The sequence below is a fragment of the Paramormyrops kingsleyae genome, chromosome 7 (genome assembly GCF_048594095.1).
Source record: "Paramormyrops kingsleyae isolate MSU_618 chromosome 7, PKINGS_0.4, whole genome shotgun sequence".
Taxonomy (NCBI): Eukaryota; Metazoa; Chordata; class Actinopteri; order Osteoglossiformes; family Mormyridae; genus Paramormyrops; species Paramormyrops kingsleyae.
Window position 1 is genome coordinate 9,992,641 of NC_132803.1, and position 17,364 is coordinate 10,010,004.

At 47.6% G+C, this 17,364-nt stretch overlaps 1 protein-coding gene across 3 annotated transcripts in view; it reads right to left on the bottom strand.

Moving 5' to 3' along the window:
* glis3 (GLIS family zinc finger 3) overlaps nucleotides 1-17,364 on the bottom strand; it is a 31,357-nt gene that overhangs the window by 12,114 nt on the left and 1,879 nt on the right. For all 3 annotated transcript variants that reach the window (XM_072714236.1, XM_023808466.2, XM_072714237.1), the window contains exons 2-4: nucleotides 16,254-16,651; nucleotides 12,371-12,542; nucleotides 7,739-8,885 (exon numbers count right to left, since the gene is read on the bottom strand). In XM_072714236.1, coding sequence (XP_072570337.1) covers nucleotides 7,739-8,885; nucleotides 12,371-12,542; nucleotides 16,254-16,611 — 1,677 coding nt within the window. In that variant the 5' untranslated portion in view covers nucleotides 16,612-16,651. The remainder of the gene's footprint in view (nucleotides 1-7,738; nucleotides 8,886-12,370; nucleotides 12,543-16,253; nucleotides 16,652-17,364) is intronic.

Consider the following 17,364-nt stretch of genomic DNA (forward strand, 5'->3'; position numbering starts at 1 on the left):
ACCACCGACCAACAAATAAGTCAGCTGAGTAAATCGCATAGCTATGAACATCCCAGTGCCTTATGGGGAAAATAGCTCAGATTTTTCTATCAGACTCTTGTCCAGCTGACCCTCTTAGTTTTACCATCAGTTTTTTTCCCCTGAAGCAATTCAGAGTAAGGGTCTTGCTTAAGGCCAAACCAGAAGGGCCCCTCCTGGGATGTGACATCCTTCAATGTGACTCAACCCCAGGTTTATACAATTGTGCCTGTAGATAATAGGACCCAAAACTGTAGAATGTCCACAATATCAGAGGTAAACACAACACACTTTATGCAGAGGATTACGGGTAGGGAAGGAGATTGTTCTCATTTTCCATGAGGGAATGAGCATGAATGACTCAGCTAGCTGCCCTATGAGCACGTCAGCGGGATGTTGTGCTACGATAATAGATGGGGTCTCTACAGAAGGGCTGGCCTCTGTAAACAATGGGGGCCAGCAACTGGCCTCGCCAGGCCGAAGTGACTCATCTCTGATTCCTTATTCGACACAATCCAAAAGGCTCAGATCAAACAGGTGTAGGGATAGTGAAGACAGGCAGATATGTAAGTGAAATACCAGTGCTAGTTAGTCATTTTCTCAGCAATGTTTGTCGTATTAAGGATTTAGTTTCATATTCTCTGATCCTCCTGAAATAGCCCCGCTGTCTCATCTCTATTCTCCCACTATCAAACTCAAGCTACAGCAGGGTTTCTTGCTGTAAGCAGGCATTTTCCCAGTGACAGTAACAGCCCCAGCAGTCCTGGGTTAGTTCCAGTTGGGTACCAGTGAGCTTACCTTAACCATGAGCTTAAGTAAAGATGTCAAGGAGCTGTTAGCCTCAAAAATAGCACTGATGAAATTGTGAGACAGACCTCACTTCCAGTAAAGGGTCTGTCAAATCGCAGATAGTGATAAAGGGGAGAACATCCTATCAGTGAGTGGTGGTGGAGGGGGGCTGGTGAGGAATTGCTTAAGCAGAGATCTGTCAGGCTGTTACTGGTTCCCCCATGAAAGTCTTGACACACACCGGTTTGTCCATGAGGGTCTTGACACACACCAATTTGTCTATGAGGGTCTTGACCCACACTGGTTTGTCCATGAGGGTCTTGACACACACTGGTTTGTCCATGAGAGTCTTGACACACACCAATTTGTCCATGAGGGTCTTGACACACACTGGTTAGTCCATGAGTGTCTTGACACACACTGGTTTGTCCATGAGGGTCTTGACACACACTGGTTAGTCCATGAGTGTCTTGATTCACTCCAATTTGTCCATGAGGGTCTTGACTTTCGCCGATTTGTCCATGAGGGTCTTGACACACACTGGTTAGTCCATGAGTGTCTTGATTCACTCCAATTTGTCCATGAGGGTCTTGACTTTCGCCGATTTGTCCATCAGGGTCTTGACACACACTGGTTTATCCATGAGGCACTTGACTCTAGCCAATTTGTCTCTGAGGGCCTGGACTTTCCATTCTATTCATATCCTATCTCCCTGGACCCAATTGGCTTACTAAAATCTGATTATTTTGAAAGGTCGTACAAAACAAGTTATACACACATGTCGAAACAAACAGGCTAGGGCTCCAAAACTCTGAGTTGCAAACTATCAAACAAATACCATATGTAGATAACTTGAGTCCAACATTCCACAAGGTTAGTGAGTAAGGCAAAGGCGCAATAAATTACAGCAAATAAACACCTTGTGTTACCTCATGGCCGTCAGGATGTGGACAAATTACACAAAACTTCATACTGGGCGCCATGTGGGTCTGAATCTGGGTGAAAGAGATGGCTGGTACAGCATAAGCACAGACATTATCGTGTTTATTTACAAAAAGCCTCTGTGATTAATTGTATTCATTGTTCATGTTGACCTGAGACGACACCCTGTCCAGGAACAGGTTGGTGGTTCATTTCCTCACTGTGAGGCTTGCAGGGAAGCAGAAAAGTTGGGGTGGGGGGGGGGTGCTGAATCATCAGTGGATCGAGGGCTGTCTTCTGGCACAGAGAGGGAACAGAGCACACGTCGGGCAGCATCCGAGGCACCACCGCGTGAGCCCAGTGCGCCAGGAGCTGAAACTGGAACTGGAGCGTGAGCCGGAATGCGAGCCGGAGCGTGAGCCGGAACGCGAGCCGGAGCGCGAGCCGGAGCGCGAGCCGGAACGCGAGCCGGAGCGCGAGCCGGAACGCGAGCCGGAGCGCGAGCCGGAGCGTGAGCAGACCCCCGTCCTTCCCAGCGTGGCACACCGGCGGCGGCACATGAGGCTGCATCAGTCCCGCGTTCTCCTCTCAGCCCGGCGGCTCATTACACGTTGTTTATTTAGTGAAACCCAGTGTCTGGGGACAGGATTAAGCGCTTGTTTGTTAAAGACGGCAGAGAAAGGCCAAGTCGTTTCGCAGGCTCTTCACGCGCGGCCTGGACCTTTTCAGAGCGCTGCCTCCTGGCTCCTGCTTGTGAGCAGCACTAATGAAACCGGCTCATTGGCCGTTACACGCTTTTAGTTTCAATGGCTGCGAAAATGTTACTTTTCTGAGCATTTATGCTGATTTTCCCAGCCTGTGATCAAACACAAAAAGGGAACTGGGGCAGTCAGGTGAACTTTGTCTCCATTTTCTGAGCTACTGACTATGTGGGGAGAACCACAGGACTGTGTTACTGAAATACTGTCTAGTCCACGGCTCAGCAAACTTCTACTGAAAAAAAGACAAACACAAAATATGACCGAATAAAGTCAACAAAGTGGCCTGATCAGAGACAGCAAGGGAAATGGACCAACAGATGGGGAGGTGTGAGTGAGTGGATGGGGGGGCCATGTGGGGTCTGGGGTCCTGGAGCTGAATGACATCAGTGAAGCGTTCCCGCAGACGGGCTCTGTTCAGCCCGGATTCCCGTCCGCTGCCCCGAGAGACCGGGAGCCCTGAATAGACGGCGAAGCAGCTGCCCAACGCCGCTCAATGGCGTGGCCCGCGCTGACAGGCCGTGGCAACCATCCACGGCGGGTTGGGGTACGGCTGGTGCTGGTGGCAAGGGGGGGTGGGTGACAATGGTCGCGCCATGGCCTGCCAGCGAACTCCCCCCACCATTGCTGAGGAATGCTGGGATTTGTCTGTGATCAATATAGCTCTACCTGAGTTTCCAGCGACTCAAGAACTTTGCTCTTCAGCGGGGTGACAAGACAGAGGGGATGTGCCAGGGATGCCGGCTGAAAAGGGGGACAACTGTCCCCTGTGGCGTCACAGTGAAGAGCAGGTCATTAACAGTGCGTTAAGGCTAAACCTTCCTCACAGGCCCCGAGGCTCCGCCCCCTCCGCTAACGCAGTTGTAGAGTTTGGCATCTGACCTGCAAATGGGCTATTCAAATGCCACAAGAGGAAGGGCTGTTGGACCCTTGAATGACAACCTTAACCACAGCCACTTCAGTCAACACTGTGCCCAACTTTGCTTTTCAAGAGGACGGCAGAAATTGGCAAGGCAGTGGCACCAGGACCCCCGCTCCGGCCCTGGACTGGACCCCATCAACCACGCTACGAATTCAATGCATCTTGCCGGTCTTTTCTTAGCTGAAATCCTGTCTAGCTTTTGGGGGTGGGCTGGATAGGGCACAGCCTCTTAGCCCAATAAACGTGCTCGCACACTTCTTTAGAGAGACACATTTCAATACAGATAAGAGACCGAATTAAAAAAAGAAAGGAAAAAGAAATCTTTTGGTTTTTTTTTTTTTAATCGGGGGTTTGTTTGGGCTCCAAAGTCTTCATCTCTGGCGCCAGGCGCCTCGTTTTTCCCTCCACAACGTGGGCGCACCGCCGTTGAAAAGCTTGGCGAACCAGAACATCAGCCAGCCTGGTTATTTGGGGCGTGGGGGGAGGTGAGGAGGCGTGGGAGGGGCAATCAGGACAGGGTTAGAATTTCAAGCTGCTCGTCGCGGCAACTTGGAATTGGATTAGCGCTCATCACCTTCACGGGTCCTGTTGCCACGGAGAGCCGCGCCTCAGAAACGCCAGAGAGAGATGACTACAAAAGGCGGGTGCGATCTGTGATTAGCTACACCGCCCCTAAGAGCCAGCTGGCTGAAACAGGCGACCTCGCGCCAGGAGGACAGAACAGGGGCAGGTTGCAAGAACATTGGACAAAACCAAAAGCAAGGACAGCAAGCATCAGACATGCCACAAAGCTGGGCTATTTTACTTCACTGGTAATAATGCACAGGTCACCTGACTTGTCATAGCCACGCCCCCCTTCTCATACTCATGAAAATAAATGACCTCTTAACTAAATCTCAACGTACTTTCAATGTGAGATTGTATTATAGATTGAACATTAATAATCCTCATCCACCATTTCCACATTCCTTCCGCATCCTGCCACTCTCCTGCTGGGGATTTATCTCCAAACATCACAGAGATCTACAGGTGATGCACCTTCCTCCAGGAAGTGTCTAACGATGTTTGTCTAACTAGTGTCAAAGCCGGCTCTAAACACAAAGAAAGGGGTTATGATTATTACAGATACTCTTTCTTCTCTTTAAGGGAGGATTCTGCCATAACTGATTTTAACACAATTAAAAATCCTGAATCCACCCACACGCTCAGTTTCCTTACTGTTCCTCGGCGAATGCGTCTCTGCTTACATTCCTGACCCACTAGGGAGTCTCTGCAAAAGATACTGTAGCTCTGTGTTTAACATACGCAAACGTGTTCCGTTTGCGAGAGTAATATAGCATCCAATTAAGGAGATATTCACAAAGTTTGTGGCGAAGGGCGAAGGCGGGGGGTGGGGGGGTGGCTACTGTTTAACCCGCTGCAGATGAGCCATAAGGAAACACGGTGCCGCTTCTCCCTGCTCCAGCGTCTGACGAATTAATGGAATTTCTCCTTCACAGCGCTGCTTAACAATGACTTCATGAGCCAAGATCTCCAGAGGTTGTACATGTGTAGACTGCATGCCCTGCTTCCCCCTACAGTCCTTAAACTTGCAGTGGGAACCGGTGTCCCTGAATCATCCATACTGTATGAGTGAGTGTGTGTGTGTGTGTGTGTGTGAGTGAGTGTGCCCTGCGGTGGACTGGCATCTATCCAGGGGGTTCCCCCTGTTTCCTGGGATAGGGTCCACGTGAAAAGCGTCATAGAGGGATGGTTGAAAAAACTCACCTCTTCATATATGTACTGTAACCACGCACATGCATAAATAATAAATAAAAACAACAGGGAATCAAACACCCACAGGTGTGAAAATCCGCACAGCACACAGAACAGAGAATCATGGGAATTAAAAAAATATATATATTTCCTTATGGGCACCGTATTGGTTTATTATAGTTTACTGGAATATCCCAATTACTTAACCCTCCATTTTTATACACACAGTAAATATTTTAATTGTTTAAATTAAAATTAGTTATTAAAAAATGATTACGACAAACGAGGAGGGGTGATGAATATGAAGAGATGGGCAATAAAATATGGAGGGATGCAGGTACAAAGGGGTGGGTGATGAAGAGGGGGGGCTCAAACCGCAATGTTAAATTGATGGGAAAATAGGAACAAGAGGCCCACGACCCGGTACTGGGGCCTGAACCCGGCGGACGGGATGGATAATTAAAAGCATGTGGAGACGTGTAAATAATCAAGAACAAAAAGAGTGAATTTCGCAGCCGCTTAGCTGTCCTGAACTCAGCAAGCGCCGCGTTTCTGCAGCTGAAAGCACGACGCAAAAGGGGGGGGGGGGGGGGTGAGCAGGTGGGGTGGGTGTAAAATTAATTTAATCCTGTTCATAAGCACCAAACAATGGGAAACAGGCCTTCACGCAGCTAAGACGCCACCATTAACGGTACCCCGATACATTTCGCACAGCCTGCTGTGAAAAGAGACGAAACCGGTCAGGGCCCATTAACGGGTAATTTTTCTGTGGTGTGCTGGGTGAGGTGGTCGGGTCAAGTCCAATTAACAGTGCGAGCATTACTTTAAAAAGGACATTACAGTCTGCATTGTTTGTGTCTGTGATCTGTCACCCCAGAGCAGCTTCCTGGACGCTCCAGGTTCCGGAACCTTTGCCAAATTCCTGCAGTTCCTGACAGCGAAGGGGACAGACTCCATCTGTGGCTTTTGCCATCGCGATGGCATGTGTGAGTAGGGCACCCAGAGACCATTTTTTTGTCTATATGTTTTTGGACATGAGCTCCAAATGGTGCAAGGGTAACTCGATTACATAGAACTGTAGGAAAATAGCATGATTTAATAAGAATGGGAAGAATTAGTTACAAGCCATTTTAATGGACTCTGTGTATGGGGGGGGGGGGTTAATTCTTTGTTTCTTCAAGGCCAGAATATGACCTCTGTCTTTCCTAATATCTGACACGGACATTACTTTGAGCATTTCGCACAATGCACATGGCAAAAAGTACAACATTTGTCTGCAGAGGTCTGTTAACCATTAAGAAATTAGCAATTTTATAGTAATTATTTTTTTTTGTCAAGGTCACAAGTTGCAATTTATCTGTCACACCATTCAGTATGTGGTAATTAAATAGCATAATTACAGCTCTGGGTCCCCCCTCCCGCCGTCTTTAACAAAAAACAGATTTTTAAATCCACATTCTGAAATATATCAGAACAAATTCTAAATGCAGAAATATTTAATGGCACCAATAAATAAACAGCAGGCAAGGCGAGCCACGGCACGTCCGTGAGAGCTGCGCGTGACATCAGCGGGGTAATGAAGGTGTTCTGAGCTGTGATTGGCTGTCTTCCTGTCAATCACGCTCAGGTACGGCAAACAGCAGAGGAGCTCAGAACCCTCTTCCTGGGCCTCTAGCTGCACACCGCCAGCCAAGCCATGCTTGATTTGCCCCCCTCCAGGCAAGACCCTCCCCCAGCCCCAACCGAGATTACACGGTGCACCAAACCATCTGGCCGCCATGGCCGCTATGGAAACCGGGCCGGTTCTGAGTAATAAGTGAGTGTTTGGAAAGAAAGGTCGACCACAGGTATGTGGCGTGTTAATGAGTGACAGACCCAAGGCAGCAGTATGGGAGGGGGGTAGAGGCTGCTCATCACACTGTGTTGGCTCACTGCAGCCAAGAACAACAGCTGGGGGGGCGGGTGTGGTCACTTATGGGGGGTTATTGTCCCGCACAGCTCAACGGGCAGGGTTCTTGCAATGGAAATTGGGGGTGGAGGCTGGGACATCTCCAGGCAGGGGGGTTCTCGTAAATATTTCCGGGCCTTGGTGCCGGTTCCAAGAGGGGGAGTCAGTCAGACCTACTACACGGAACAGAATCGCTTGGGTGGGGCTCTGGACTTGAAGACCTCCTGCGGAGTGTCAGAGCAGGACATTGCTGAGCTCTGGGACGGCTCCTGCGTTCAGTTTGTAACTGCATAACAGAGAGGGGAAATGTTTGCCTAAACCCCACTAACTCCTCCGTGACGCAATGCATGATGGGACACCTCCTCTACTGGTTCTGTTTAAGGAACACTTCTGCTGATTGAATCCCTTGGCCCTGGGGTTTGACGTGAACCCCCCCCCCCCAGAGCAAACAAATCACGGGGGAAGCCAATTATACACACACAGATGCAGGGGATGCTGCACTGAGACTGAGCTGCAACCACGGGACAATGCAGAGTTCAAGGTGTGGCCGTCTCTCCACATGGAGAGGAAGCCATATTGCTCTCCCCTTGCACATACCCGTCAGAGCCATCTGAAAGCACTACATACCGTACATTTGTTGGGCTTCTCGCCAGAGTGGACGCGCATGTGGATGAGCAGCTTGTAGCGGGCGTTGAATGGCTTGAAGCGGCGAGGGCATCCCGCCCAAAAGCAGGTGAAGTCCTCTCCCTTACGCTGGTCCACGTGTTGTTTCTCGATGTGCCTCACCAGCTCCTCCCGCTGGTCGTACTCGGCGCTGCAGTCCGCCCAGCGGCAGCAGTGCCCCGTGCCCAAGTCCTCAGCTTCAGCCGCCTCCTCCTCCTCTAGCATGGGGCAGGGAGGGAGGGGGGGAAGATGGGAGCTCTGCCCTGGGGACAGGCAGATCAAGGGCAGCTGGGCATAGCCCAGGAGATCTGCCGGCAACTGCTGCACGTGCCGGTGGGAGTGGTATGGAGGCGGGGGCCCCTGAGGTGGGGGAGTGGCCTTTAGGGCAGCAAGATCCAGCTGCCCAGATGGAACAATGGCGCAGCTGTTGGGCAACTTGGGTTGGCATTTTGTCGAAGGCACCAGTGTGCCAACCTCCTGTGGTAAGACCTGGGGCTGGACCACCATGTTGGACAGAGGCGTGCTGCCCTCCGGGACGCCCTGCTCCTCAAGCTGTTGCATGCGGGCACATTCTGCCTCAGGGCAAAGCGGGAGAGGGCCAGGCATGGGGCTGGTGGAGCCGGGGTGCCCCAGGGTGACCTGGGGTATGCAGCTACCCCGGATGCCCAGAAAATGGCCATACACCTCAGACTGCAGCGGGGAGAGGCCAAGGTGAGACGAAGGGGAGCCGCGGGAGCCGTTAATGTAGGCCACTAGGGACGTGGGGGAGGTGCGGATGATGGAATTGAAGTCGATGCCCATGCCGTCAGACAGCGGCGACATGGACAGAGCCCTCTTCTTGGAGCGGGCAGAGTGGCGGGGGCTGGGGAACGGCGAACTGTCCCCCTTGAAGAGGTAGGCGGGCAAGGAGGTGGAGTTGGAGGTTGCAGCACTGCCGAGGGGCAGGCTTGGCAGGTCGGGGCCCTCGCCTCCGCACTGGGGGGGCTGGTGGGCAGCCAGGGGGGGCAGCACACGGTAGCCGAAGGGCCACTCCTGCCTGCTGCTCAGGGTAGACTGGCTCTCGGGCAAGCTGAGCGTGGTGGAGGCCAAGGAATCCCGGGACATCAGAGACCTGTGGGCCAGATAGAGGAGAGTAAGCGGAAGTCTGCATGTAAAACGTACGTATACAGGAGTTTCTTATATCACCTTCAACGTTATTTGTGCGCACACACACTCATTATCACGTCTGCCAAGTCAACAATTACCCGCTTTGCATACATGAAATAGGGTGACCAGATAATCTGTTTCGGCGAGGACACTTTGAGCTGCTTCAGTTTTTACAAACTACTTTACGGCTGTTGCGATCCCGCCGCATTGCGCAAAAATCGCTAGGCTTTAAATGACGCTGGCTTTTCGATACTATACGGACGCTATTTAACTTGCGCCCACAGTTTGGCAAGCAGATTAGTAGTTTGCCTAAAATATTAATTATTCATAATTCATGTCTTTGATCTGACTTTTATTGAAGTGTGTTAAAAGCAGAGGTGGAGATTTCGGGTCCAGAGAGAATAAATCCAGACCAAGATTTTGTTTCAACCAACCAGTTGAGTATAAAGAGACACAGTCACAGAGTACTCAACTGGTTGGTTGAAACAAAATCTCGATCTGGATTTGTACTCTCTGGATCTGGAATCTCCACATCTGGTTAAAAGTTGACCATGTTCAGCAATTGTGCCCAGTCCCTCCCCCAAGGGTCTAATGGTGGAGTGACTGATCTGCTGGGAATCAAACCAACAATTTTTCAGACACAGGAGTCTTAAACCTCTGAGTCATATACCTCTTCTGACTAAACAAAACATTATCAACATGCTCAAATGAAGTAATTGGACCATATTTTAAAAGCAATGATGTTATGCTCTGCTTACTCATCATCATGAGACCCCATCAGGCACCTTTAAGGCATAAAATACTCACTGCACATGCATTTCTGAAAAGTAAAATGTCACTGAAGTATGGAGAGTCCCAATTATAACAGATATCATACATAGTGTAACATAGTTGTGTTTGCACCTTATCTTTAGTGACATTATGTGTATGTTTGCTAAATGAAACAGTTCTTTAAAGGGAACTTTGTATTGTTTTTTGCATAATCTTTGGTTTCAGAACCATTTTAAATGTTCAGCAGGATACTATCATGTTACAATGAAAATAAGCACCACAGGATGCAGTGGGGCATGTTTCTGTTACCTTTGTGTTTGACAAATCATTTATTTGAAAAATAATTTTCAATAATAAATGTTTATAAATAGTTTGAAATAAGTAAATATTTTGAGGTTTCGTTCAGTGTTCAATTTATGGTTTTTTGAATTTAGATTCCTGGTTTAAAACTGAATTTGTGTTTTTACGGAGCCGGACTCAAGCTTGGACTTGACTGCCCAGCTCTCGTGATGGACTTGCTCTCGGCACCGACTGACCCCCATGGACTTAATCTTGACTCGGACTTGATTTGTTAAAGACACGGTCATAACTCGGACTTGGGTAAGATTCAAACAGAACACTGATAACAAGATTTACATGGAAGAAATACTACACTCAAAACAACAACATAGCTTATTCAAAAAAGTATAATTAAGATGCTAACGTGGCCAACATTGAGGATATAGCACATTAAAACAAAATGCTAATGGCTAACATGAAGGAGGAAATGCTAGGGTTCACTCCACTAATTTAAACCTAATGGTTTTATTCTCCACTGCACCCTAACGGGGACCAGCTTCGTCCACACTTGAATGCTCTTTGGATCCCATCCACTAACTCTTGAGATTTTTTACATTCCTCTAACATTGCAGAAATTTTTCCCCAGGGGAGGGAGTAAAGATTAACGTAAAACAAACACAATTCCTCTTGAGTTATGTAATTTGAACGGAAAATGGCTGAATCATTCGACAGACGCTTGAAATTACTCCTGAATGGAAAAACAAGAGTGATGTTTCATGAAGGCACCTGTCATTTATAAATCAGCCTTTTCAAGACCATTGAAGATGGTGGAGGTCACTAAGCACTTCAATTCCACTTGACTTCCAGGTTTAGCGTCACGGAGTATGAATAGATCTCTTTGTGGTGGTGATACTGGGAACAAAAACAACCTTTCTCTCATCCCAGCCGCTCTCACCAAAAAATGTAAGCTGGCAAAGTTATTTCCAGGTACAGTACCAAATATCCGCAATACTTTGCGTAAACAAATATCAAATAACGTTCTGCTGTCATGTATCCTAAAAAGCATTTGCAGGAGGCCCAAAATGTCATTGAAGTATGGAGAGTCCCAGTTATAAATGACTAAATGGTTTCTGTTTTTTCATTGCTTTCTAGAAAACGTACATAACTCTCCTGTTGAGTTGAGTTAGCATGTCTTATTAACTGTGATAAGTTTGGCTTTTTAAATTGGGTAACATTTTTCGTAAAACATAAACACACTTTGCCCCAAATCCAAGGCCTGATACAGATTTATTTAAATTCAAATATTGGATCGATGAGTCTGATTTCAGGCTGGAAACACTGCACAAAAGGACCTCGCACAGATGGATGGCACTGAGCAGATCAGAGCTGTTAGTTAAAACCAAGGTTACAGGACTAAGGTACCAGAATCGCTGCTGCATAATCTACTGTACCAGGGATTCTGGAACTCCAAACCCCAAAAGATAGAGATAGGAAGCATTTTTCCTGCAGTGGATGTGTTCTGCTGCATCAACAAAAGCTTGTTTGAATGGATAATGATGAGGTGAGCAAGCTCTGTTAACAGGTATAAATCATCCCTGCTCCTCAAACTTTTGACACTAGGTTGCTATGGTGCCCATGCTAACGCTAATGCATAGCATCCTGCTTGAGATATTTAAAGCCCCTAGCCATTTACTTTTAGAATGACTGCCTGGGGCGTGTGTGATTTTTTATTTTTTTTGTTGCCTAGCCGTTGCCTCAGTTTTCTCATACTGCTACCATACAACGTTAATGACTCTCCAGTCCATCGTTTCCCAATCCGGTCCTCAGAGAACCACAGCCGGTCCACGTTTTTGCTCCCTACCGAGAGATGGGAGGGAGCATAAACGTGGACTCTCTTTGAGTGCCCGAAGGACCGGATTGGGAAACAGAGCTCCAGTCTATTGTAGGGTAGTCTGTTGGTAAGGATAGTTTGTCTTCCTGTGAGTTTGTTAGGTTGTTGTGACATGCATCCATTTTGGAAAGGGTGACATAAAAATTTATTAAAATGGTACCAAACCTACTCTCAGAAGAGTGTCTAAAAAGAGCAATTTTATAACAGGGGGTTTCTTGATTAATTCCACCTTGTGAAACTCAGTCAAAAGCAGGAGGAGGGGTTCAGGCCTCTAGAGGGTGCCGATGAAGGGAGGATAATGTTTCATTTGTTTGAAAAGTTTATGGAAACAAAAGTGATAAGTGGTGAAACTTGCTCCACCCCCCCGAGTAAAACTCCGTATTTCTCTGCTGTTGACAGCCATTGATAAATGTTGAATCCGTCCCACTGGTTTTTGTCTTTCAGTGAAGCAGTGGGGGTTAGCTAGATATAGAGGTAAGCATCACAGTGGTAAGACAACGCAGGCTGACCTGGCATCAGTGTAGGGCGGGGCCAGGCCGGCTGGATGGCAAGGTGGGGCTTGAGGACCCGGGGCACCGAACTGGGACAGAGGAGAGACCACCATGGGGCTGCTGGTCACCACCAGGTTGGTGGCTCCAAGTGACCCAGGTGTCAAGGAGCAGGTTCCAGAAACAGCATTCCCTGGGGAGATGGAGGACACCAGAGAGCGACCAACACTGAGCTTATTCCACTGTAGCCATTCATGTTAACTCAAGGGTACAGCATCAATCCCCCAGATCTGATATATAACAATGATACATTAGATTTGTACAACGCTTTTCAAAACCAAAAGACGATGACAATATTAAAAAAAAATAAAATACAGAGCAGGGCGAACTGGAAAGCTTTACAGAACGGAAAGGAATTGAGATGACATTTGAAGACTGGGAGAGAGGGAGAGTTACGCGTGTCACGGGGGAAGGGAGTCACAGAGACTAAGAGCCGCAAAAGAGGTCACCAAGGCTGTGGAGTTTGGAAGGAGGAACAGTGAGGATCTCAGAAGAGGAAGATCTAAGAGCATGAGAGGACTGATAGGGCAGGAGAAGATCAGAGAAGTAGTGGGAGCAAGATTACTGAGGGCTTTAGAGGTGAGAAGGAGAATTTCGATTCAATGCATCGGTATGCCTCCCCCCCCCCTGATTTGCGTCGGACTCATTCTCTATTAGGGTTGCAAAATTATAGAATTTTTCAGTTAATTCCCATATATTCCCGGTCATTCTCATGGAAAGTTTGTAACTTTGAGTATTTCCAAAATTCCGCAAATTAACTTCCCATCAAATGGAAAGTTTCTGGAAATGTACCACCCCTCTGTAGCCCTATTCTCTCTTAAGACAGCGCTAGACCCTTTCGATCATCTAAGTGGTGGAATGAGTGGAGGATACAACTAATCTACAAGCACCTTGGGACGATCATCTCCACAGCTCAACCTCAACAGTCGGACTTGACTGCTGTGAAGCGTACATGCTGCGCCAGAAGGACCGTGCTCCCCTGAACACAATGAATTACAGCTCGACTCAGGGTCAAACTCGCACTATGACCCAAGCTCTTCGCTAACCATTCATTTCGTTCGTGGCATTTATGTGATCACAGCGACGCAGGTGAAAAAAATTAAATCTGGGCTTTGGAAGCCTGCTCTGACTTCCCAGCACCTGAGAAGAGCATAGTTCTGCTTTCTCCGTGAGAGAAACCTGGGTGTCCTCACATGCTCAGCCATGCTTTCTGCTCCACTAGCCACTAATCGCTGCTTTTCATTGCCCCTACTTTGCCTCCATGGTTTGTTTGGGGACAACTTTATGCCTGGTTAAATATCGATAAACACAGCAGAAGTACATAGGGACAAGCTTGAGTGGGTGTGGTCAGGAATGGGGGCGGGGCATGCAAATCAACCCCTCTGCAAGCCAGGGGGTCAGGGACGCAACAGGGATGTGCTGCCGCTGCATTTCTTTGGAAACTGAGGCCAAAAACATCACGTCAGGACCAAAACCATTCTTGGATGATTCAGTTCAGGAAGCATAATTGCAATGTGAATTTTTTTTTTTTTAGAACTGCTGCTGCAGTTGAAAGTAGAGTTCATTTCTAACAGAACTAGACAAGGGGAAGGCAGGATGGTTTTGTTGGGATTTCCTCTTCTGATTTAACAGGGATTGGGAAGGAAAGGGGTCATGACATCATAACACAAAACACAGAGAGACACCAGGGAGGGAGAAAAGAAAACACCCGTTTCTATAAACCTTGGAATGAGACCGAGGCAACTGATCGATCCTCACAATTCAGGGCATCCTGTCTCTGCAGTTTGCCATGGCTTCTACGTCTTCACGGTCAGCGCCGAGCTTAAAGGGGTTTTTACGTTCCCTCTGAGGAATGGCACGCTGAGTCATTTCACATGAAGACAGAACTCAAAACGACCTTTTCATTCACCCAACGTGATCGATGAGGCAAAGAGCAACGTCACACCAAGGTTTATACCCTCAACCCTGTTCGATAAATGGTCAGTCCATCAGCTTAAGGTGAAAATCCACAACCTCTGCCAATAACTTGGCACCAGTCTCATGTTTTCTTCAGATTGCAGGTTAGCGCTCATGTGAGTGGGATCCGCAGTACCTCCAGACAGGGCTGGGTGACTTCATTCTAGTACATTCCTGCCATAGCGAAGCCACAGCAGTGCTGTGGAGCTGGCGGGAGGGGGGTTCAGGTTCCGGCTGCTAAAGAAACTTGGTTCAGCATCTTATCACCACTCACATAAATCACCAAACCAAGAGTAAAATCAATTTTAAAGCTACATAAGTATTTAATTTACTTCTTCCCAACTAAGCTGCATGAGGTCACTATTTAGCCTGTTGCGCAACAAAGCCATGAACTCAGTGGTGACTCTGCTCCTCAGAAATAAAGCAAAAGTGAAGTGAAATCTGATTGGCCAGCCGTTGTCAAGGAAACAAGTCCCCAGGAGTGACCCAAAGAGTGAACGACTTGTTTTTTTTTCCTCAACAGTTTGAGATCCCTTGCAGTTAGTGATAAAATGGGCAGGAGTTCAGGCAGGATGACATCAATGCCGCATAATTAATTCCCATGATGCGCCACATGTTCATCATTGGGAACCTCCTGAAACCTTGACCAGCTTCCTGGGTGACCATTTCCAATCCTACTGCACCTCCCCTCCAGCTGCAGGAGATTCAGACGTTCTCCATCCCATTTCCTAAAGCTTATATGTCCATAACACCATCTTGCGCCGCTCCACAATCTTCTCTGATCCATTTCGTCCTCGGCCTGCTTGGGCCGGCTGAATTCATGTCGTTAGCATTAATACTGAATCCTTGTCTTTTGGTGTAAACTTTAAGCTAACAAGATAACAATCATTTATCTGCCCGCCCACCCAGTTGTTGCAAAAGGCCACTCGCAGATGCAGACTCAACGTGGTTGGCTGCTAGGGTTTCCTGTGAGTCTCCATGCATGGCCTTAGCCTGCCTAAACCTCTATGACAGTGCTTTATTGATACGTCCCCTGCAGTTGCCTATTACAATAGCAACATTCGTTGAGTGGCTACTTTGAACTGTTATTATAGTCTTTTCATAGCTTAATTCTCACATGTGGTTCAGCAAAGCATATGGAGGTAATTTCAGGTCAATTATTGACTGTTTTCCATTTAGGTTTCCATGGCAACGGCAGACATACTCATACAGTACGCAATTCAATTTTCTACACAGTTAAAAGCATAATAAAGCATCCTGAACCAAAGGTGCTTTTTGGCAACATAACCTGCAAATGAGTTCTATTGAATGGCCTCATGAAGATACTTAACACAACGACACACAGATATTTTTGTCATTGGATGCTTATTGCTTCAGTTCATCCCAGCAGAGTAATGTTTTGGCATCATGTTTGGCAAAGCTGATAGGATCGGCTGATGCTTAGCAAGTGCTAGGGAAATAATCCCAGTTAAAGGTCATTTATGTTTTGCTGCCCCTCCCCATTCTCTGTACACCTGACCATAATTTCCAGTTCTGTCAATCTATGAAAATGCCCAGCATATCTTTCTGCTCTGTTGATAATTGGATTAAGTCCTGCTGACATTGTAAATGCAAAGAGGTCAACTTACATATGAACACATATAAGACATCATAGTCAATTTGTATCACAATGACTGACAGCTAAATACTAGCAAAATGGAATTATAATGTTTCACATTACATTTATCCAAAATCGAGTCTCGTCTAAAGTAATTTAGAATGTTACCCATCAGACAGGTATTTGATTACAGTCGTTTACGTTTTTTTTTTTTCAAATGTTCAGCAGCATAATCTTCATGAGATTTGAACCAGCAACCTTCTTGTTTCAGGGTTCTGAAGGGAAACGTACCTTTAACCCTTCCTTCAGAAAAGTTGGGCAGGAGGTCCTGGTTGGAGGAGGAGATGCTGGGGGAATGGAGATGGGCGGGGGCTTGTTGCCGGTGTGGCTGGGGTGTGCCGAGTCCGATCTGCTGTTTGCCCCCGGTCAGCGCCTGTCTCCGGAGGCTGAGCGCAGGCAGCAGCGTGGAGCTCTGTCTCTGTGAGTAGCCCCCGGAGCTGGTGTGGCTCACTGCAGGGCTGTGGAGGCCATGATGCCCAGGACTCCCAGCATGCACCCTGACGGGAGCCGTCTGGTGCCTGGCCATGGCGCCCATCGACCGGGGCACTGTGGTTGGGGAAACCACCAGGTTGCACACTTTCCCGTTCATCTCATCTGGGGAAGCACGGGCCGGTCCTGTGACGGTCTACCTGTGTGCCCCGTGGAATCATGGGAAGGAGTGATTCAGCCAATGTGGGGTCATTCCAACTCCAGCCTGATTCACTGTTAATATAATCCCCAATCAGAGAGGCAGGGCTAGTAACAGGCATAGTGTATTTACAGATAATCATTCCATCTCTCCCTTTTTGGTTTACAGCTATCCAATCACATTTAAAGGAAATAAATCCATCCAATTCATATTAATTCCTTATTCACTTACTGATCCAGTACTGATCCAGGCTCCCAGGAAACGCAGGCTAGAAAAAAACGGTTCAGTCTGGACTCATTGCCTCAGGTCTCACATGCTTTACCCAATTTGGAGTACCTGTCCCTACCGACAGACGACGTGTGGGAACTCTGCCTGAGGGGGGCGCTGTGCCACCCCAAGTCAAATCACCACTACTGCATAATGGGCCACTCCTTAAGCTGGACATCTACCATAGCTGCTGTGGTTTTCTACCAGATAAAATAATACAACAGCAATGTCCCCAGTACAAACCAGCAGGAAAATAGATCTTTTGAAAACTTGAAAGTTGCACAGAAATAAAGTAGTGTGTTTTTTTCATGAAGAATCAACGTTGATTCACTCTATAAAGGAAAGCATCCTACTGTAATGTATTGAACTCCATTGGGGTCTAAGATGACTTAAAAATGCCCATCATTACTTAGGTGACTGATTCTGTCCAAGTTAGTACTTTTCTTT